General features: G+C 51.0%; 1 protein-coding gene and 1 long non-coding RNA gene across 7 annotated transcripts in view; one reads left to right on the forward strand and one right to left on the reverse strand.

The window, feature by feature from the left end:
• Positions 1 to 439: 439 nt before the first annotated feature.
• LOC144382218 (uncharacterized) lies at positions 440 to 4,813 on the reverse strand. Of its 5 annotated transcripts, none has more exons than XR_013448707.1 (4): positions 4,716 to 4,813; positions 4,082 to 4,277; positions 1,525 to 1,619; positions 440 to 1,136 (listed from the first exon to the last, which is right to left on the reverse strand). It is a non-coding gene; the product is annotated as an uncharacterized LOC144382218 (long non-coding RNA). The 5 variants fall into 5 exon arrangements; XR_013448709.1 differs by lacking the exons at positions 4,082 to 4,277; positions 4,716 to 4,813 and adding exons at positions 2,709 to 2,740; positions 2,848 to 2,945; XR_013448705.1 differs by lacking the exons at positions 4,082 to 4,277; positions 4,716 to 4,813 and adding exons at positions 2,658 to 2,740; positions 2,848 to 2,875.
• Positions 3,506 to 22,831, forward strand: part of COL26A1 (collagen type XXVI alpha 1 chain) — a 141,637-nt gene continuing 122,311 nt past the window's right edge. For both annotated transcript variants that reach the window (XM_036078840.2, XM_036078841.2), the window contains exon 1: positions 3,506 to 3,672. In XM_036078840.2, the coding sequence (XP_035934733.2) occupies positions 3,515 to 3,672 (158 nt within the window). In that variant the 5' untranslated portion in view covers positions 3,506 to 3,514. The remainder of the gene's footprint in view (positions 3,673 to 22,831) is intronic.

Below are 22,831 nucleotides of genomic sequence, written 5' to 3' on the forward strand. Positions count from 1 at the left end.
CTCAGTAAAGCCCCGCCAACCCTCATTTGTGGGGTTTTCGTTGTATTGAGGTTGGGAGGGGCGGGTTAGGTGATCGCCCAGGGTCACCGGGGAAGAGAGGAGGAAGGGGCCAGCACTGCAGACAGGGTCCCAGCTCCAAGCCCTTCTGGCTCAATTTCTTGGGCTCTCTGCAACGGTGGCTTCTGCCCCTCCCAAAGCATGAACGTGTATTTGGGGGGGGCCACAGGCACGGCTGTGGAATATCGAGACCAGTGCTTGTGTGACGCGCAGACAAGGCCAGCCAATCAATTCTATGCTTGAGGACCACTCAGTTCTAACAGTACTGCCTGGTCCTTTATTTTGGGGTGCTCACACCTTCCCACTGTTGCCACCCACCACAAGTATGTTTTATCTAAAAAAATAACACAAACTGCACATTCTACACAATAACATCCCCATATTTGTTTTATTTTGAAAATTTTTATTTATTTTTTATTTTTTTTTAAGCAGGCTCCTTGCCCAACGTGGGGCTTGAACTCACAACCCTGAGATCAAGAGTCGGATGCCTTAACGACTGAGCCATCCAGGTGCCCCTCCCATATGTGTTCTAAAACAAAGTTTTGTTTTAAATTGTTGACCACAGAATAAGACATAATGGGTTTATCCCGGGGCTCCAAGAGTCATCTGAGAAAGCTCTGCACACTCTGGGATATGAGCCTCCTGATCAGCCCTACCCTGGGGGTTTGAGAAGGGTGGTGTTCTTCAGTTTTATCCCTCACCAAAGCCTTGCAAATTATCATAATTAACATTTATTGAGCATCATAAGGTGTTACCCGCAGCATCCAGGCACTTCATGTGAATAATTCATTAAATTCTTTTAGCAAACCCATGCATTAGGTGCTGTTACTATTATTGATTTTACAGATGAGGATGCTCAGAGAGGTTAGGTAACTTGTCCAAGGTCACACAGCTGGTACTTGTTGGAGTTGGACTCTACTCACTGGTGTTGGGGGGCGGGGAGTTTAGAGTGTGATGCCTCGAACCCTTCTCCATTCTTCTTGGCTCCCAGGGCCCTGCTGCTGGGGAGGGGATGCAGCAGCTGAAAATCTTGCCTTCAGGAGTGACAGCTTGATAAGTTTGGGTATATCCACAGCTGCCTTGGAGAGAGGAGTGGAGGATGAAGGGAAAAGTGAGTTACTGAAGACCAGAACTGGAAAGATCTTCAGAGACAAGCCAATCCACTTTTCACTTTACAGATAAAGGCGCTTGGGGTCGGGGGGGACCAGAGAGGGCAGTCTACTCCAGGTCATCAGCAAGTTAGTGGGGGAGCCAGCGGGGGACCCTGGGGCTTCTGGGTCTGGCTGGGGTGGGAGACATCATATTTCTTTTCTTGATTGTATGCATCTTTGTCTTTTTATCCCTTACCATCTAAATGGAACTTCCTCTTGTGCGCAGAGCATGTGTCCAAACTGCTGCTTGCCTTTTGCCACTTTAAAGCCTTCCTAAAGAATAGCGCAAGCGCCCTGGAGGGGACAACCATGTTACCTGTTTCTCTATTAGCCTTCACTGCATGCGGCACGGCACGGGACACAAGAAGTTGCCTGGTTCGCGGTCATGGGGCCGGAATGAACTTTCTTGTCCTGGATATGAAGGGAAGGACCAACCTCAGACAACTGCCCCAGTCCTGAAGCTGCTGGGATGAATTAATTCTTTTCCTACAGCTTTTCATCCTAAAAGAATCCTGCAGAATACGAAGTAGTGGTATCCTGTCCTCTCCTAGGTCCCTCTAGTTGGGGTGCAGCCTGTGGCCCTGGAAAAAAATGACTTTAAGATAAAAAGGAAATTCTTAAAAAAAAAAAAAAAAATCTTGTCCTCTTCCTGTCACCCCTGCAGTCTAAAAGTCATTTACAATCACATGGAATTTCTCTTGTCTCATTCTGAAAGTAAAGGAGAGGAAGAAGAAAGACAGAATGTTTACAGATTCCTGGGAGATGGCGAATGACCTCATCACTTACTGGGAGTTAGCCAACTGTCCAGGGAGCACAGATCAGTTTTGGGGAAGGCCCTGAAATTCCCCTGATACCCCAAATTCTCCAAATCTTTTAGGTCTTGAGAGAGGGATGGAGGGTAAGATGAAAAGGAAGTCATCCCAGGTCCAAGTGACACTTCCCATTATGGGCTGCCCACTCTGAGATGGACTCATCATCCATCCTGAGTCCTGTTCAGAGACTCGGGACTTGGGAAGTGTGGGCATGCCGTTGAGAAGGCCTCGGCAGGATTTGAGGGAACTGAGTGGAGAAAGAGGGGGTAGTTTGGGGGAGAGGGTGAAGTGGGTTGGATATGATATTTTGGGATATATACTCAAGGGGGTACCAACGGGATATGTAAACAAGAGGGCAAAAGCCACAGGAGTGGGCCTTTCCGTCCACCTTCCTAACAGCATCCTTTAAAAACAATCCTACAATTCTCTTACAAAATGTATTGCAACCCATTAAGCACTTCCATATTGGACGGCTTCTCTCCAGATTTACAGACATTTTACAGACTAGGAGCTCCCCACTGTGAACAGGGCCAGAGGTAGCCTCAGGGCCTCTGCCAGCCCCTAGGATGCTCTGGCGGGAGAATTAGAAAGACTCCCAACCTGGGGAGTGGGGCATAAGCTGGATTTCAGGGCCCACCTCTCATGAGGTACAGTGCTGTGGGTATCCTGCAGCCCAGAAAAGACCAACCTGGGCCAGGCTGGTGGGCTCAGCTTGTCCATCTGTAAAAGGTGGGAGGTAGGATGGTATTAGATCTCCCCGCCTCCCCCCCAGCTACCTTCCAGATCCGATGCCTCACGAATTGGTGATTCCAGAAACAACTTCTCACCCCAAATCCTGCGCTTTCCTCGTTCTGTGCTACAGCGCACCTTGGAGAAATAGCCGTCGGGGTAGAGGGTGGAGGTGAACGGGAAGAGGATTCTAGGGAAGCCTGGGTGTGCAATAGTTTGGTCCAAAGGGCCCTGGACCAGGACCGCGTTCTTTTTCGGCTTAATTCTTGCGAGCCTCGGTTTCCACCTCTGAAAAATGGGAACGGCGCCACCTAATACAGAGGGCAACTTTGCCCAGGGGAAACTGCCAGGCATGGAGCGGGTGCCCCACGACCGTTTGCGGGCCCGAACAGGGCTTGGTGGGGAAGGTTCTAGAGAGTGTGTGCGCGAGGACGCAGGAGCAAGGTCTGGCTTTGCCGGCACGCGCGGCTCCCGGACCCCCAGCTCTGCAGCCACCGGCGCCTCCTCGGCCGCGGGCCGCCGAGGGTTAATGAAAAAGCCCCACGCCCCCTTTGACGGCGCAGAGCCCACCTCGCCGAATTTGAAAAGGCGGCCCTGGTGAGGCGTGGGCGCCCCCCAGAAACTTCCAACTCCTGGCCGGGCTCCGCTCGCTCGCCCGCTGCCTCTCTGTGCTCCCGGCGGGGGCCGCGGGTTCGGTCCGGCCGCGGGTGCGCTCCCGCCTGTCCTCCCGCCCGGGCTGCGGGTCCCCGCGGGCGGCCGCGCAAGATGAAGCTGGCTCTCCTCCTGCCCTGGGCGTGCTGCTGCCTCTGCGGGTCGGCGCTGGCCACCGGCTTCCTGTACCCCTTCCCGGCCGCAGCCCTGCAGCAGCACGGCTACCCCGAGCCGGGCGCCGGCTCCCCGGGCAGCGGCTACGGGAGCCGCCGGTGAGTAGCGCGGGGCTGCGGGGCCTGGGGGTGCTGAGCGCGGGGGGTCCGGAGCTGTGGGGGCTGGGGGCTGCAGACAAGGGGCTGAGGGGCGGGGGGCGCCGGGCAGGGGGTGGGGTGGGGGGATGGAGGGCTGAGGGGCGGTGGGCTGCGGACGCGGCGTGGTCGGGGACTCGGGGCCTCGGGCAGCCGGGGCTGGGGGCGCGGGGCCGAGGGTCCGGAGGTGCGGGGCCCGGACTGCGGTGGTCTCTGGCCGCGCCCACCCTCTCTCTTCCTTTCTTTGCTCTCCCAACCTTCCCTCCTTGGGCTCCCGGCTCCGAGTGAGAGTGGCTGAAACCTGCGGCGGGGGCGCGCGGAGGGGGCGACCGTGGCCCGCTGGGGCTGGGTGGCTCGGTGCCGGGGTGTTTACCCGCTCACGTGGCTCCGCCGCGCTCCCCTGCGCGGCCGCGGCTTTGTGTTGGGGAGCAGGTTCCCGGGTTGCCAAGGCCGAGCGTCCGGGGTCTCCCGCCTCTCCTGCCGGCTGCCCAGGGACACCGGAGGGGCGATTCCGTCCCGTCCTGGGGGCTGAGGCCGCGGAGGAGCCTCGGCTGCGCCTCCCCGGCCACCTGGGGACGTGGAAGCCGGCTCGGATCCGAGGGGTCCGCGGTGGGGCGGGAGAAGGAGCGAAGTCACCGAGCCCAAGGTGCCCGGACGCACCGGTGGCCTCCTCCTCTGCCGGCAGGTGGCGCCCTGGCCACCCCCCCGGGACGGTGTCCTCGCGGCGCGGTTGAATTCCCCCAGAAAACGCGTAAGCACGCGAGGAAAAGTTGCCAAACGCCTCGTTTGCGCAGCTCACTCGAATTTAGCTTTTCCTCATGTAATAATTACAACTCCCGCGGCTGGCATAGCTCTCTAGAGCACACAACGGGCCTTCCTTCGTACCTTCCACGCCTTTTGATCCTAAAACCACTCCAAGGGTACCTATTGCAGCCTCATCTTTCCTTCAAGTGAGGAAGTTGAGCCCCAGAGGGAGGTCCCCAAGTTTGTGGCAACTCAAGACTGACCTTCTGTCCGCTTTCTCCAAATCCTCAGCTTTCTGCCGCACCGCTCTCCTTATTATTAGGGAGGAAGGCAAGAGACAGGTCCCAGTTCTTTCTTCTCCGTGATATTTATTTACCAAACCCGGGAGAGCTACCAAGATGAATCCTGGCAATGTCTTAGAGCCCCGGGAAACAGGGATGTTTTGTGCTGGGCGGGCTGTACGCTCCATGGCTGGGTAAGGCGAGACTCGGAAAAGCCAAAAAGTGCTTCTGGAAAACTTTGCATACAATTTTATTTCCCTCATTTTGTTTGGAAATACTTACCCATGGCTTTGATTAGTATTATTCTCCAAACACCCACAGTAGTGTGGCCTCTGCGCGCTTCCATATGAGACGAGTCTGAAAAAATAAACTTTTCAAGTTGTAGGAGGCTATGTATAACATGATCTCATTTGTGAAAAAACAAAAACAAAAACAAAAACATTCTGATTGATGGGCATGTAAATGCGCAGAAATAAAGCTTGTAGGCAAACGTTTCTTGCAGTGACCTGTATGGAGAGAACCGAGGCTGGAGGGGCAGGGGGAGGTGAGGAGGGTGGACTTCCATTTTCTCCCTCCGTGGACTTGGGTTTTGTTAGCCTCTTTTACCAGGAGCATATATTCATGTATTATTTTTGTAATTAAAAAGTGTGGGAAGGAAAGTCCAAAAAGGCTTCTGCAGTGTGGAACATGCATGCTGGTAAGAGCCAGAGGTGAGGTTCCTGAAGGAAGCGAGTGAATGGGGACGGGCGTTCTGGCATTTGGTGGGCTGGAACTTGGGGGCCACCACAGAAACTTGGAAGGGATTGTTGTAGCATAAATAAAAAGAGGTCCAAACAATTGTGGTAATCTTCCAGAACTCTTTCTACCAGGATGGAAGCCGGGAGAAGGTATAATTAGGTTTAGGGAGGATCTGGATGAATCTGTGGAAAATGGATTCCCAAATAGGACACTGGGAGGTGTTCAGGAGGCTTGGGGCAGGTTCCAGACACTTGAGACTGATGCTCCAGAGCGTAACTGAATCCTGCCATGCACGGCCCAGCAAGGCCACTGAAGCCTGGTGTCACACACTCCTGTGTCTCACGAGCGATCAGTCACAGGTGGCCTGTGTCCTTGAAATTCGAAAGCCCCAGAAGCAGAAGGCTTAGAGACAGCGTTTGGCACCGTGCCCTTCACGGCCTTGGCCTCGGCTTTGGCTCCGTATGTGTGTTTACAGTGGCTTGGTCTCAGCCGATGGGCCAAGTGACAGAGCTGTTTCTTGACAAATAGTCCTCCTTTATTTCATGGTATTGGTCCTGTCGGCATCTGAGTTTTGGATGTGGTGTGTGTTCACCTTCGTGTGTGTGCGTGTGCACATGCGTACAAGCCTATGCCCGCCCTTCTGGGTCTGACCTGGGCTGGGGGCACCTTGCCTAACCCACAGTGCTCTGCTTTGGTCCCCTCTGTCAGAAGCCCAGGGTGCACCTCTCTGTTTAAGCTATTTTGGTAAAAAAAAAAAAAAAAAAGGAGGACCCCACTTCCTCAGAGGGTTGTTCCCAGAAGAACCTAGTGGCCCTGCATACGGGCCACTAATGATTTTTGCCAGCCATAGAGCTGTTCAGGTGCCAAATAAAAGCTGAAGGGAAATGCAGCATTAATGCACCTGCTGGGTTGCACTAGGAACCCAGCTGCAGTTTCTCCATTCTACCCTAGTAAGCATAATGCATTTGTGAAACTCTTTAGAGTATACACATTTCCCTCATTTCCCTTTCTTCTAGACTCCTTTCCTCCCACCCTTCTCTGCCACAGATGTTTATGGGGGGGGGGTCTTGTCTGTTGTCTCCTCCTCACCTCTATCTCCAACCCTAAAGGGGCCAGAGCAGGGTGATCAGGGCACAAGGAATGAGACCAGACAAGGGTTTCTACGCCTTATCCGTGTTAAGGATAGGTCTCCCAGCGGGAGGAAGGAGAAATTTTATTTTATTTATTTATTTTTTAAAAAGATTTTATTTATTTATTTGACAGAGAGAGAACACAAGTAGGCAGAGAAGCAGGCAGAGGGAGAGGGAGAAGCAGGCTCCCCGCGGAGCAGGGGATGCGGGACTCAGTCCCAGAACCCTGGGATCATGACCTGAGCTGAAGGCAGCCGCTTAACCAACTGAGCCACCCAGGCGCCCAGGAAGGAGAAATTTTAATCCAGATAAATAATAAATTTTTATATTTCATATTAATTTTTGGAGTGGAGGTGTTCTTCTGACTAGGAGAAAACAGAAGAGATGTGGGACCTGCCCAGATTGCAGCAGAGGAAGGAATGAATACGTCCAGAGAGTGGGTTCATGGGGCAGGGGACCAAGGACAAAGCTGTTTTTTGCTTCTCCTCTGAAGAAGAGAGCTCATTCCAGAAACCGCTTACCCTTGTGTAGGGTCCGAGGCACGAGAATAAATGGAACCCACACACCGTAGGGCTAAATGTCTATATGTTATGACTCAGGCTAACGGATGGTTCAGTAAGTGGGTTCTGTCCACCAGCCTTGATGAGTGTACCTTCTCAGTGACCTGGAAAGCTGGGTCAATGAGGAATTCATAGATGCCTCAGAATTCTGTTCTGGAAAATGGTGGTGGGGGAGGGCTGGCTCTGGCCCACCCTCTACCCGGGATTCCTCCCACACGGTGAGGGGCTTTGTGCACAGGCTTATGAACCCCTCAAGCTGCACGTCCAAGTTCACTCCACACCCGTTGGCCTAGAAGTGGGCAGACTAGCTCCGGGGTCTGCCTGGAAGGATGGTCCTACCTTTAGTGATGCTGATACTAATGAATGAGGAATAGTTCCTCCTTGACCCTTCACCAGCTGGTGGCCTGTTCCATCCTTGTGGCTTCACCTGCATGAGCCTGTCATCCTTACCATGCCTCTCGAGGCTGCCCACTCACTCCCCACCCCGCCCCACTCTGCCATTATTCTGGGCACCGGGATGTCTAGGTGTGTGGTTCACCAATGCCCCACATTACTCTAGGCCTCCGCTTCCCCTCCCTGTCCCCTTAGCCACTATCCTTGGCCTTGTGCCTTGCCAGGCTCTCACTTCCCTGCATGAACCTCCTCACACCTCAATATGTCGCTATCATAGGGGCACCTGGGTGGCTCAGTTGGTTAAGCGACTGCCTTCGGCTCAGGTCATGATCCTGGAGTCCCGGGATCGAGTCCTGCATCGGGCTCCCTGCTCGGCAGGGAGTCTGCTTCTCCCTCTGACCCTCCCCCCTCTCATGTGCTCTCTCTCTCGTTCTCTCTCTCTCAAATAAATAAATTAAAAAAAAAATCTTAAAAAAAAAATATGTCGCTATCATAAATTTCATAAATTCTGGACACCAGCTCTGCCATCCCACCCCTCACTCGCCCGGCTGACCCCTCCTTTGCTCACTCTGTCTTCTCTTAGCCGATCTACTTGTCCCATCTTTGTGGCCTTCCGAACTTCAGCTTCCTGTCCCCTTGACCTTCTCTCCCAGCTGCCTAGAAAGGCCCCCCACGGGACCCTCCAGCCTCCCAGATCTGCTGTAGCAAAGCCATTGCTCATCAGCAGTGGTGATGGGGTCTGGTTTCCTGCCTCTCTGCCCAGGTCCCTGGAGATAGGGCGCTGCACCAGCCAACCCTGTGACGGTGACGCTGTGGAGCCTGGTCCAGGACCAACCTAGCCACTGTCTGGTGGGGCCCGTTTTAGTTCTATAAGGATCTGCCTTTCTCCTCTGCACGGCTGCCCGATGGACCTTTCTCAGCAGCAACAGAGAGCACTCTCCTCTGGTTGAAGCTCTTTGGTGACCCACCATCTCCTGTGTCGGCGTAGCTGACAAGTTTCAGTTCTTAGGTCAGCTCTTAGTGACTGGTAGGAGCCGCCCAGGCCAGTGGGTTAAGAAGGATTCTGAGGTGGAGTCTGGGCTCCGGGAGGAGTACCAAGACAATTGAGGGATGTCACTGTGACTGAGGGACAGGAAAGTGGAGGCAAGTGTGTTGTATTTACAGCCTTGGCCTTTATGATAAAATCTACTCTCTCCAGCGTCACATGTAAAGGCTGTCTTTTTTTTTTTTAAAGATTTTATTTATTTATTTGAGCAAGAGAGAGTGAGCAAGCAGCAGTGGGGGTGGGGGGAGGTTGGGGAAGGGCAGAGGGAGAAGCAGGCTCCCCGCTGAGCCGGGAGCCCGACGCGGGGCTCGATCTCAGGACCCCGGGATCATGACCTGAGCCGAAGGCAGATACTTAACCGACTGAGCCACCCAGGTGCCCCTAAAGGCTGCCTTTTTAAAGCCCATTATTTGTCCTTTACACCATCTATACCGTATTAGTTATTTCTGTTTCTTTGCATCTGCTGTTTGATTTGTTTGGAATGTCCTCCCATGAGCACCTAGAACACTCTGCTTACCTCTATCTCCAGGTTTCTCAACCTTGGTACCCTTGACGCTGTGGACTGGGTAATCCTTTGTCCTGCAGCCATCCTGTGCATTGCAGGGTGTCCAGCAACATCCCTGGTCTCTCCCCACTAAATACCAGGAGCACACCCTTGCCTCGAACCGAAACAACCAAAAGTGTCTCCAGACACTCCTAGATGTCCCCTAGGGGACCAAATCACACCCACTTGGAACCACCATTCTCTATGAACTTGAACATTTGATTTGGGGGACATTTAAAAATACGGCAATTAAAAATTTTTTTCTATGGAAGTTGTCAAGCAAAATAAACCCCCATGTACCCTCACTGGGCTTTGTTGCACTTTGCCACACCTATCCTACTCCCCTCTACCCCCCAACACACACACAGTCTGTTTGTGTGGGTGGAGATTTTACCATTTTTTTTTTTTTAAAGTAGGCTCCGTGCCCAATGTGGGGCTCGAAATCACGACCCTGAGATCAAGAGTCACACGTTCTATCAGCTGAGCCAGCCAGGCGCCCCTGTGTGGATCATTTTAAAGCAAATCCCAGACTCCTGTTCATTTTACTTGTAATACTCAGTTCACGCCTGATTCCTCACCAGCATGCCAGTGTCACGGCTAAACTGACTTACGCTCCGTCCTTACTCGTATTATTGTTCCTTATTACTTACTATTGGATCTAAAATCCAATCCACATTCAGATTTTCTCTGGTTGTCCAAAAAGTGTTTCTTTCTTGTTAGCTTGTTCAAATCTGGATCTAAATAAAGTCTGCTTTTTTTTTTTTCTTAGTCTCTCATGGTAGGAAAGTTCTCTCTCCTTTACGAAAATGTTTTTTTCCCCCAAGCCTCTGACTTGCCGAAGAAGGCCAGTAGTCCTGTAGAACGCCCATGTTCTAGATTGGGCTGATTGCTTCCGAGTGGTGTAATTGAATTGATCCTTTACCCCCTATATTTGTTCTGTATTGGAGATTAGATGTAAAGGTTTGATTACATTTAGGATCTCTTTTTGGGGGGAAGGCAAGAATGCTTCATAGTTGGTCCAGTTTATCACATCATATCATTATCAGGAGGTGTTATGAACTGAATGTTTGGGTCCCCTCAAAATTCTTATGTTGAAGCCCTATCCCCCAATATGATGGCATTTAGAGATGGACCTTTGGGAGGTAATTAGGTTTAGTTGAGGTCCTGAGGTTGGGGTCCCCGTGATGGCATTGCTGTCCTTATAAGAAGGGGAAGAGAGACCAGAGCACTCTCCCTCTCCCTCTCTCTCCCTCTTTCTCTCTCTCTCTGCCACGTGAGGACACAGTGAGCAGGTGGCCACCTGTAAGCCAGGAAGAGGGCTCTCACTGGGAACTGAATCTGCTGGCACTTTGACCTTGGACTCTTCAGTTTCTGTATCTGTGAGAAATATCTTTTTAAGCCACCAGTCTATGGTATTTTGTTGTGGGGCCTGGGCTAATATGAGAGGACATGACATTTTTTTTTTCCTGGAAAGGTGGCTGCTTAACATTCACCAAAACACCACTGTCTACTGGTTTCCTCTTCTCTTCTTTTTGCAATTTATTTGTCGAACAAACTAGGCCTGGTTGAGTTTTCCTCACTCAAGTTGTTGTTGATTATATCCTCATGGTGCCTGTTAACATGTTCCTCTGTCCTCGGTATTTCCAGAACATTGGAAATTAGAGGTTTGAGTGGATTTGGGTTCCTTCTCCTCCTTCCCCTTATTATTATTTTGGCAAAATTACCTCATTGGACATGTAATATTCTTCCATCAACAGTCATATCAGGAGTCACACAACGCCTGGTAGTTTCTCTTTCTCTTGTGACATCAGTAGGTTTTGATAATCATTGTCTCCATTGCTATTTCATTAAGGGCTGCAAGCTTGTCCTATTCTAATCCTGACATTTTTTTTTAAAGATTCTATTTATTTATTTGAGAGAGAAAGAGAGAGCAGGGAGGAGCAGAGGGGGAGGGAGACTGCATGGAGAATAGAGTTTTTTGAGATTCTTTCATCACAGCCCATTATAAGAAATACCTTTTCTGTGGCGACTGAGTACGCCCATGCATGCGCGCACGCACGTGTACATCTGAAACAAGTTTCACAAAATAATGCTTACTGTTACCATATGTGATACTCGCTTTTTTATTGTATTCTATGGAGTTCATAAAAAAAAGTGCTTGCCAAGACTCAGAAAATTGATTCCACAGCCCCTCTGGGTTAAGACCTGCCTGGGAGACCCTGTGCCCTGGGGGAATGTGGGAGACTCCTTGCCCCCTGCACCCCCCTCCCACCCCTTGCATGCCTGGCTCTCCCACCTCTGCTCTAACTCTGAAGTCTCTTGTTGTTTCAGCCTAGCTGAGTGCTTGGTGTGCCCCCTTCTTACCCCAAAGGCCTCCCCCAGACCTTACTCCACTCTCTTTCCTTTTAAAAAAAATTTTTTTTTTAAGATTTTATTATTTATTTGAGAGAGAGAGAGGGATAGAGCACAAGCAAGGGGAGCAGCAGAGAGAGAGGGAGAAGCAGGCTCCCCGCCGAGCAGGGAGCCCGATGCGGGGCTCGATCCCAGGACCCTGGGATCATGACCTGAGCCGAAGGCAGACGCTTAACCGACTGAGCCACCCAGGCGCCCCTCTACTCTCTTTCTTATGGGGCAGCCACAAAGCCCTTTCCTTCAGGAAGCTTTCCAGGACTGACCTTCCTGCTCTGTGGGCAGCAATCCGTGTCCCTTGGATCTGTAATTGTTTGTGGTTTTCATATTGAGAACTCACTTCCCACTTTCCTTCCCTGTAGATGGAATTATTTCTCCTACCTGTTTACTCCCTAGCATGGCCCCAACCGGCCCGCTTGGGATACGGGTGCACAAGCTGACCCTGCCTGCCACCCACTCCTGCCCCTTGGGGATGTAAGCTTATCTTGCCAGGCATTTAACCACCTGGACACTGAGCCCAGTAGGTGGGCTGGAGCTGGGGACTCAGACGTGAGGGCCGGGGCCGCTGCCTGGAGACCTGCACACAGGAGGACCTCTGCACGCTCTGGGGAGTGAATGATCACATCTGGGAGGCCTTGTCTCCCTGATCTCAGGTTCTCAGATGCCTTACCTTCAAGGAGTTACTATTGAGCACCTATTGTATGTATACTTGGTGCTGGAGGCCGTGAGGTGATTGGTGCTCGGTGGGGCCTCAGAGACTTGTTGCGGAAGGCAGACCCCTGAGTGAGGGTGGGATTTGCTGCCATGTAGATGTGTGCTAAGTGGTATGAGCAATTGTCTAGGGGAATTTGGGTGTCTCGTGCCTCAGTTTTCTCCTCTGTAAAATGGGGATGATTACAGCATTTACTTCAGAAGGTTCTTCCAAGGCTTAAATGGGTTAATACAGTGCTTAGAAAAACGTGTTAGCAGACACTCTATTTGGCCTGGTGACTGTGCAGTGTGCCCATGTACCTTGCAAAGGTTGTGAGGATGGGGTGTTTCACAAACACACGAGGCCGTGGGATCCTTTCCTGGGGAGCATTTTGTCCGGCTGGTGTCCTGGACGCCATACTGTGGGAAACGCTGGTTACATGTTTCGAGGACCTCCCAGGGGGTCACTTTTGAAGTGGGTTTTGTAGGATGAACAGGAGTTTTCTTGGCAGTGACAGGGGAGGGCGTTTTGGGTGGACGAAACAGCCGTGTCAGGGCTGGGAGGCATGAGCATGGTTATATATGGTTAAGTTGGGTGAGTTCAAGAAGGGCTGGACCCACCGGGCAGGCCGGGCCTTTGGAGCCTGAGTGCAAAGCTGCTTTCTGCCACCCTGAGGAGCCTGGGCTTTATGTCTAGACATGGTCACAGTGGGTCTTGTGCTAACCTTGCTGGTGGGAGGAGAGCCGGCTGACAGACAGTGTCGGCCGTCCCGGGCCACTTGGTGGACTGCTGATAAGCAGCGGCAGGTTGACCATGACAGGGGCTTCCAGCCCTGCCGAGTGCTTGGGGGATGCTGGGGGCCGGCCGCTTTGCTCCTTGGAACACTGCAAAGACTACAGTGTTTTCTCAGCTTTGAAAAGGCAGCAAAGCACGGTGTTCAGGCACCTTACGTTTTTATAAAATACTTGTATTTTTCCTCCACGGGGTTTTCATGGCATGCAGCCGTGGGCTGGCCCACGTTGGGATTTAGTGGCTGCTTGTTGAGTGAATGAATGAACAGAGAGAGGCCTTGACCTCTCTCCTTTGGGAAACTGAGGCTGTGGCCTCTGCCCTCGTGCGGTTCTGTCATTGTGAGGGGCCTGGGACGGTGGTTCTTGTCTGCCCTTTGTCCCCACCAGGTCAGCTCTGAAAGCCGTGTTTAGAGGAGCGATGGAGGTGACCTGCTTGAGGGGGTCCTGCTTCTTCCTTTGAAGTAGAAATGGGTGCAAAAGGGGGACTTTTCCTGAAAACCACACGGGATGGCCTCGATGTAAATATCTGGTGTGACTTTTTCCTGCAGCCCCAGGCTTTTCTGTATCTCCTCTCCCTTCATCTCTCTCTCTCTCTCTCTCTCCTCCCCCCACCCCCAGCTTGTCTGTTATTTTAAAATCCATTCCCAGAGAAACAATTCCTATGGCAATAAGAACACTACTCCAGGCTTCTCTTGGCTTGAACTGGTCCCACACTTCATTGCCGCTTCGAGAGTGTATGAGCTGGACCCCGACCAACTCTGCCTGGGGCAGGGAATGGAGTAACAATAACTAACTGTTACAGGATTTTTGGGAATCCTGCAGCCGATCCTAAGGAAGTAGACACATGGCACACTGTTCTCCTCCCTGAGGAGTCAAGGGTCCCCGGCCTTTCCTGCCTGGGCTTCCTTTCCTCGCCTCCCAGAAACCAGGGTGTACGAGACCGTACGAGACCGTATGAGACCACCTTGAAAGGAGCTGGACCCTGTCCAGGTTAATTCTGTAACACTCGGGGTGGGGGTGGGGGGTGGCGAGGCAGGACTCCCACCTCCTGAGCCTCTCCCCGGCCTCACCCACAGCTGCCTCCAGAGTGCTCTGTGTAGGGGTCAAGAGCTGACCACTGACTGCTGACCTCTGCCGGCTCCCCGGGGCCCGCAGTGACCTTGTCCTCCTGGGTGTTAATGGTGGTTGTGAGAAGCAGTTTGGGACGTGCTTGCGGACCAAGCTCAAGCGTTTCCCTAATAAAGAAAGAGGGCGTGAACCCCGGCTCTGGGAGGGGCCCTGACTGAGTCACCTGACCTCTCCTCATCTGTAAAATGGGGATGATGGTCCTATTTACTTCTGGGGCTTACCTGAGCTGATAGTAACAAAGTGCTTAGAGCGATAGCTAGGAAGCACTCTTGGTGACTCATTTCAGTGATAAAGGCTTTCCCGGACTGAGCAGGGCGCCCCTGGGCCTTGCAAAGCTTGGGAAATGTGGTTTCACGGACATCGAGGCCACCGACTCTTTTTCTGGGGAGCGTTTGGTTTGGATGGTGTTCCAGACGACATGCTCTGGGAAACGCTGGCCTAGTGGGTCAGAGTTCATGTCTCAGCAGTTTACAGCGCCCTTCGCCCATCGGGAGCCGGTCTTCAGCAATCTCAGCAGGGGCATTTCTAGCCTCCCCATGCAGTGGCCCACCCTGGTGCTGCCGGCGACCAGGGAAATGCCGGAGTGAGAGTCCTGTCGTTTCCTGAATCCCAGAGGACCCTGCCGGGGTTTTCAAGGCTTCGAGTGAGGCATGGGGGCCGGTCCACACTCGCAGCTGAACCTCGGCCACTAGGGGCGTGAGCACACGGGGCTGCCCCCAGAACGTGATGGGGGAACAGGTGGGAGGGGCTGGGGGGACACCCTGAGATGCCCGTGGTGAGGTCAGAGGGCCCCGGAGTACTGATGAGCATCCTGTCCCAGAGAGCGAGACCCCGTGTGGCCCCTGGATCGGGGGACGGGGTTTCTTTGGGCCTGTCACGCCCAGCTAGGGGACCCGTTGCCAAGCCGGCACTTCTTCTCCGTGACTTGGTGCCTCCCGAGTAACATGAACCTAATAGGATTGGGTGAGATCAAATGAGGAAGTGTGTTTGTTAGAGATGCAGACTAGGTATTACTCAGCGCGTTCCTGCCCACCGGACACCTTCCACCTCTCTGAGCAAGACTTGGGGGCACCAATGCTTGTGGGAGGATGGATGTTTGCTCCGTGTGTGTGTGTGTGTGTGTGTGTGTGTGTGTGTGTGTGTGTGTTGCTTGCACCCGTGGCTGCAACTGGCAATGCAAACCTTTTACGTCTCTGTTTGCAAGTATCTGGTCCCCCTATGCCCTTCCCTCGTTATGGAAGGGCAGGGAGTGTGCGGCCTTTGCTGAGAAGCCCCCCAGTTCCTGCCACTCGGGAAGCCCAGCAGAGGGTCTTTCCTGCTCCGAGCCACTGCAGAAGGCTTAAGCTTCTGTCTGTCCTGGGGAGCAGGCTCTGGAGCCCGGCCCGCGCGGGCTGTCCGCTGACCCTGCGGGGGTCTCACTGCAGAAGCCTTTGCTCAGAAAGTGGCAGTTTCCTTCTGATTTGGCTCCGGCTGTCTGTGCCCCGGCCAGTTGCCTCCGGCATCTGACATTTTTGTCATTCCTGCTGCCCTGCAAGGGCTTATTTGGGGGAATCAGCACTTTCCTCTTCCTGTGCCTCTGTGAGTGACTGGGCCACACGGCTACCTCTCTGGATTGGAGAGCTCTCAGCCTGCCCGGGCACCCATTTCCTGCAGGGATGGAATCCGGGGTTTGCAAACGGTTTGCCAGGCTCTTTCTCTCTTGTGTCGCATGGCTGATGATGACAGTTAGCTCGGACCCTGACTCTCCGCATGCAAGGGCTCTGGACATTATGTGCACCTTCCTGGAGAGGCGGCTGTGCTTACCGGAGAGACCCCCTTAATCTGCTCCTTGCTTTTCGGGGTCCTCTGCTCACCCAGCTCCCTGTAACCTCAGGCTGCTTCCTGCTTTTGGCATGTCTGCTTCTCTTGGCCTAGCCAGCTAACTCCTGCTCAAAGCTCGGAGCTCAGCCTAAACATCACACCTTCCGGAAACCTTTGCGGTCCCCCAAAATAAGGCCAGGCCTTTTAGTTAAATGCCATTGGAGTTTGCTCTCACACCCAGGAGCTCATGGTAACTCTAAGTCCATCCTCTAATCAATCACTTGATAATTACCGAAGAGTTGTCTACGTTGAGACTGTTGAGTTTTCTGAGGGCAGGTGTTCTGTCTGTCTTGTTTGGTGTCGTATCTCTAGGTTCTTGGTGAGTCCTTGGGTTACAGAGAGTATCCAGCAAAGGACTAACTGCTTTGCAAGCTGTATTTGTTCTCTACTGCTGTAACAAATGACTGCAAACTCTGTGTCATAAAGCAATACAGATTTATTACTGCATGGTTCTTGAGGTCAGAAGTCCGAAATGGGTCTCACTGGGCTGAAAGGGATTCGCAGGACTGGTCCTTCTGGACGCTCCAGGGAAGAATCCATTTCCTTGTTTTTTTCAGCTTCTGGGAGTTACCTGTTCCTTGATGGATGATTTCTTCCTCCATCTTCAAAGGGCACACTCCAACCTCTCTTCCTAACATCTCCTCTCTTTCTGACTCTGATCCTCCTGCACTCTATCTCATAAGGACCCTTGTGATTCGGTTGGACCCACCTGGATCATCCAGGATCATCTCCCCACCTCAAGACCCTAAATTTAATCACACCTACAAAGTCCCTTTAACCATGGAAAATAACAGATTCATAGGTTCCAGGGATTAGGATGAGGACATCTTTGTGGGGGGGCCTTATTTAGCCCACTACACAAACATAAATGAAAAAAGAAAGGCACATCAGACATTTGAGTTCTTGGAGAGTTGGGTTAACCTTGGATTTCAAACAGTGTTCATACTGAAAGTGGGTTGGAGCCTCAAAAGCCTGTTAAGACTCAGCCTTGCATGAAAGAGCCATGATAAGGGCATGGCCTTCCCACCCAAGTTTTTATGTAGGCTGTGAGGTAGGGATTTAACTTTAGTTTTTCCCCCCAAACCTCTCCTCATGCTTCTAGTGAATAATCCACCTTTTTTTTTTTTTTTGTGATTTGAAATACCACTTTTATCATATACTCAATTTCCCTGTATACACAGCCCTTTTTCTGAACTCTTAATCTGACCTGGTGCCCAAACCACACTACTTTAATGACTATATCCTTATTGTATGTCTTGTTAGCTGATAGAGCAGTTCCTCCTTCACTGTTCATCTTTATCAAAATAGTCTTAGCTGTTCTTGTACATTTTTTCTTGGCGGTGAATTTTATAACCATCTTTTCTAGTTCTGTAAAACATGCTGTTGGGATTTTGATCTAGGCTGTGTTGACCTAATGGATTCATAGAATTCAATGTTTATAATATTGTGTGTTTTGGGGCGCCTGGGTGGCTCAGTCGTTAAGCGTCTGCCTTCGGCTCAGGTCATGATCCCAGGGTCCTGGGATCGAGCCCCGCATCGGGCTCTCTGCTCGGCGGGAAGCCTGCTTCACCCTCTTCCATTCCCCCCTGCTTGTGTTCCCTCTCTCGCTGTCTCTCTCTCTGTTAAAAAAAAAAAAATCTCTATAATATTGTGTGTTTTTTCAGGAATGAGGTATACCGCTCCATTTATCTAGATCTTGTTATATTTATTCTTGGGCGTTTATTATAGTTTTTATGGCTATCGTGAATGAGTCTTTTTTGTTCCCTGACTTTTGTAAATGTTTATGTCTGGCAAATAGGAAAGCTGTTGATTTGGGGCGTGTTGGTTTTATATCCAGTTACCTTCATGCGTTAAAAAATATATATATTTTCATGGTCTTTCAGGTGGTTCTCTGAAGTTTTGAAGGTAGAGAGTCCTAGAGTCTCCAGTGTGTGGGTGTCCTTCCACACAAATGTTCCCAGGTAGATGATGTTCCCCCAAAAGCTTAGGTGGCCCAAAGCATTCTTAAGGGAGAGAGAGCAACATTTCAGACTCTCATAGAGTCACGCACACTAGTCCAGATGTTAGCTGTCCAGTTGCCTCGTATGGCCTGGGGCTAGCTGTGTAGGCTGATTCTGGCCCTTCTGCGCCTGTTGATGTGCTTGTGGAGAAATCACAGGGACAGCTAGTACCGAGTCAGTCACACCTGTGTCCCAGAGAATACAGAGGGTCGAAATTGCAAGTGCCTGGGATCTTGAGACACAATGCAGCATGGAGTGGCCCGTGGGGTTGGTCGTACTGCATTCTGGATTGTGTGTCTGCCATGTCCTGTCTTGGTTTTGCTTTATTCCTGTGTCACGTACTTGTTCTGCAGCTGGGCTCAGGGTCAAGAACCCCATCCTGGATGGCTTTGTTTGCCGGGGCAAGTAACCCGGGCCTGAGCATAGAATGTGAGCTGAAACAATCCCTTATTGATTCAACAGCAACAGGACCAGTTGGGACACCACTGTGTTTACTTCTCAGGCTCAGCAGTCCAACTCCTTCAGGAGCTCAGGAGCCTAGGGCTGCATTCTAACCGGGGACGAACTGAGGAGTGAAGAGGGAGCCCGGGGGACCCTGACGGGGTATGCGGGTCCGGGCAGTTGCAGGAACAAGAGGTTTGGCAGGAAAACTCAGTTTTCAGCCTGGCCATTGGCAGGGAGGCAGTAATACTGGAAATTGTCTGCCTGCTGGCCTGGGGCAGCTGCACGTAGGGACAGCTGTCTCCGCTTTGGACATTGGATCTGCCCTGAGATTAATAACAGAGCCTGGCCACGGCCGTGGGGAGCAGAGAGGGGCTTGGGTTACAGCGCACCAGGAAATTCACCTGCCCTGCTGACAGTGGGTGGGTAGCTTGCAGGATGGATGGGCTCTGGGGGCTGGGGGGTGTCTGGGCAAGACAGCTTACCACTGGCCAAGCCAAATCCACCCCCACGAGATGCAAGCTGACTCTCCCAAGAGCTGCTTTCTTTCCGCTGGACCCGAAACCAGCAGGAGCTGATCTCCAAGAATTATGTGAAAAGCTGGGAATGGAAACCAAATGTTGGTGTCAGGTAGAGAAAGCTGATGGAAGCTCTCGGCCCAGCAGGCCTGGGAGCGGTGGGGGCCCGGACTCCGGTGGCCAGCCCAGACGTGTAGGTAAAAGGGGCCTGACGCATTTTCTTTCAGACAAAAGTTTATTTTCTCCTGGTTATATTTACTGTGGCTCATTTGGAAAATACGGAGAAAGTGGAAAGGAAGAAATCATTTATAATTCCATTTTTTTTAAGTTTTAAATTTTTTATTCCTTTTCTTGTGGCGAAACCCACATAACCTAACATTTACCATCTTAACCACTTTTAAGCGTATAATTCCATGGCATTAAACACATTCACATGGTTGTGCAACCATCCCCACCATCCATCTGCAAAACAGAAACTCTAGACCCATTAGACACTAACTCCCCAACCCCCTTTCAGCCCCAGGCAACTACCATTCTACTTTCTGTTGGTATGAATTTGACTCCTCTCGGGACCCCATACACTATTTGCCCTTTTGTGACTGGCTGGTTTCATTTAGCATGATGGTCTCCGTGTTGTGCCAAGTGTCAGCTGAAGAATAGTCCATGGTATGTATGGACCGCATTTTGTTTATCCTTCCATCTGTTGATGGGTGTTTAGGTTTCTTCAACCTTCTGGCTATTGTCAGTAATGCTGCTGAGAACATGGCTGAACAAATATCTTGTTGAGTCCCTGCTTTCAGTTCTTTTGGGTAGATACCCAGCAGCGGAATGGCTGGGTCGTATGGTAATTCTATTTTAATTTTTTGAGGAACTGCCATACTGTTCTCCACAGCGGCTGCTCTGTTTTACATTTCCACCAATAGCGAGAAAGGGTTCCGATTTCTCCACATCCTTGCCAACACTTGTTATTTTCTGATCTTTTTTTTTTTAAGATTTTATTTTTGCGAGAAAGAGAGAGGTAGAGTGAGAGAGCACACACAAGCAGGGGGGGAGGGGAAGAGGGAGAGGGAGAAGCAGACTCCCCAGTGAGCAGGGAGCCCGATGCCAGACTCAATCCCAGGACCCTGGGTCATGACCTGAGCCGAAGGTAGGTGCTTAACCGACTGAGCCACCCAGGTGCCCTGATCTTTTTTTTTTTTTTTTAGACACACACACACACACACACACACACACACACACACACACGGTGTGCACATGCAAGGTGGTGGAGGGGCAGAGGGACAGAGAGAGAGAGAGAATCTCAAGCAGGCTCCATGCCTAGTGCAGAGCCAGATGCGGGCTCAACCCCACGACCCTGAGATCATGACCTGAGCTGAAATCAAGAGTCGGCCACAGAATCAACTGAGCCACCTAGGTGTCCCCTGATTTTTTTTTTTTTTTTGAAAATAGCCATCCCAATGGGTGTAAAGTAGCATCCTAATCTCATTGTGGTTTGGATTTGCATTTCTCCAGTGATTAGTGATGTTGAGCACCTTCTCATGTGTTTCTTGGCCATTTGTGTTCATCACTGGAGAAATATCTATTCAAGTTATTTTGCCCATTTAAAAATCAGGTTTTTTTTTGTTGCTTTTGCTGTTGACATATGTGTTCTTTATGTATTCTGGATATTAACCCCTCATCAGATATATGATTTGCGAAATTTTTTTTTCCCATTGCATGGGTTGCCTTTCACTCTGTTGATTATGTACTTTGGTGCACAAAGGTTTTACATTTTGATGTAGTCCAGTTTACCTCGATTTTTCTTTTGTTACCTGTGCTTTTGGTGTCATATGCAAGAAATCATTGCTGAATCCAATATCTTGGAACTTCTGCCCTATGTTTTCTCCTATGTTTTGCCCGAAGAGTTTTACTCTTTTAGACTTATATTTTGCTCTTTGACACTTTATGTATATCACAATTTTGGGTAGCTCGATACTCAGAACTTGCATTATGACTAGTGATAGCAGAGCTTTATAGTGTTCAATGATGATTTTTCCTCTCCCTGCCCACATTGTTGACCCTTCTTGTTTTTGTTCACTTCGCTTTGGGGTTATTTGGGGTTTGGGCTTATTTTGGGGGTTAGTTTTTGGGGTTTGGAGGTTCTTTTTCTTTTTCTTTTTTTTTTTTTTTAAAGATTTTTCATTTATTCATTTGAGAGAGAGAGAGAGCACAAGCGAGAGCATGAGCAGGGGGGAGGGCCGGAGGGAGAGGGAGAAGCAGACTCCCCACCGAGCAGGGAGCCCGACCTGGGGCTCGATCCTAGGACCCCAGGATCATGACCTGAGCCAAAGGCAGATGCTTAACTGACTGAGCCACCCAGGTGCCTTTTGCTGTGGGGTTATTAACTCATCTCTAAACCCTTCCCTAGTCGAGTGCTCGCTTCGGCAGCACATATACTAAACTCTTCCCTAGTTGAGCAGATTTCCTCCTGATAATCCGTTAGATATTCTGCTACTCTCATCTCTTTGGAGTAGTTACTGCCCAGACTTCTGATCTGCTGAGATCTGGCCAGGTAGAAGTTGAAACCTATAATCTTGGGATCGCTCTTCATCAACATCCTGGTGATTTCCTTTGCCCCAACCTTCTCCCCTTTGTTGGACCCCCTCTTTCCTACATTTCATATCCACTATTTTTGGTTTACTCCCTCATTGTGATGGAATACATCCTTTAGTAGCTTTCTGAGAAAAAGTGGAGGGTGCATTAGGCTTGGTGTCAGGAATTCTGCCCCAGGGCCAAGGCTGAGACACTTGTGTGCGTCTCCTGCCTACCTCTGCCATGGGGCTTTACACTAGAATCTCCCACCTGACTTCCCACCCTCCTCAGGCTGGACTGCCAGGGATCACTAAGCTTGGCAATGTGAGTTTATTCCTATGAATTCATTCTTTCTATTAGGTTCTTGGCTTCTTAGAAATTCCTTTCCTTTCCCTCCAACTTAACCATGACTTCAATAATATGTACTTTTGACTTGATATTTTAACCAGCATCATTCGTTGTGCTGAACCAGGAAGGGTTTTGTGAGCAAGACAAGGAGGTGGGGGAGGGGTGGGTGGGACAGGGGGAGAGGGATTACCTGGGGAAGATGAAAACCAGAGCCTTTCTCCAAAGACCCCGGGATAGAAGAGACTGCTGTTTTGTGTAGGGAATTCAGTCTCAAATGCTCTAGGTGGGTCTCCTAAGTGCTAGGAACTGTGGGGTTAACTGAGGCAAGTGCCACATGGTCCAGGGGCTCATGTGGGTCAGACACCCACTGGGAGCAAAGACCCAAAGTGCCTGGGGCAACAAACCTCAGCCTGGTCACAGGTGCAAACAACTGGGGACAAAAACAAGGGAAGGCACCAGCGAGTGCCTGACCCACTCAGGAAACTGAGGCACCCGCCTCGTCCTCCTCCAGAGCAGGTCTGTAATTTCTCAGAGGGGTCCCAGAGTGAGGTCCTTGTCTTTGCTTTGTTCCTGCCAGACCAGCTTTCCAGAAGCCACTTTTCTTTTCCCTTTTTTTTTTTTTTTCCAGAAGCCACTTTAAAGAAGCCACAGAGGCCACCAGCTTTAAGGGGCTTGCTTCTCCCTTTGAAGTGGGAGTGGGTGGAGAAGGGAGAGTTTTCGAGAAAATTCCTTGAGACAGCCTCAACGTAAATATCTGGTGTGGTCTCAGGGATTGGGAACCCCTTCTCTGAAGTTGGGAAGAGGAGGGTCCATTGCAGGGGCTGAGTGGCCGGCTGGGCTTTGTGGGGAGGACTTCTCACAGACCCCCAGAGCTCTGGGCCCCTCTGTTCCCCGTGTGGCTTCAGGGCTCCTTCAGGAGAGTGTCTCCCCT

This window comes from Halichoerus grypus, chromosome 6, assembly GCF_964656455.1.
Source record: "Halichoerus grypus chromosome 6, mHalGry1.hap1.1, whole genome shotgun sequence".
NCBI classification, from domain to species: Eukaryota; Metazoa; Chordata; class Mammalia; order Carnivora; family Phocidae; genus Halichoerus; species Halichoerus grypus.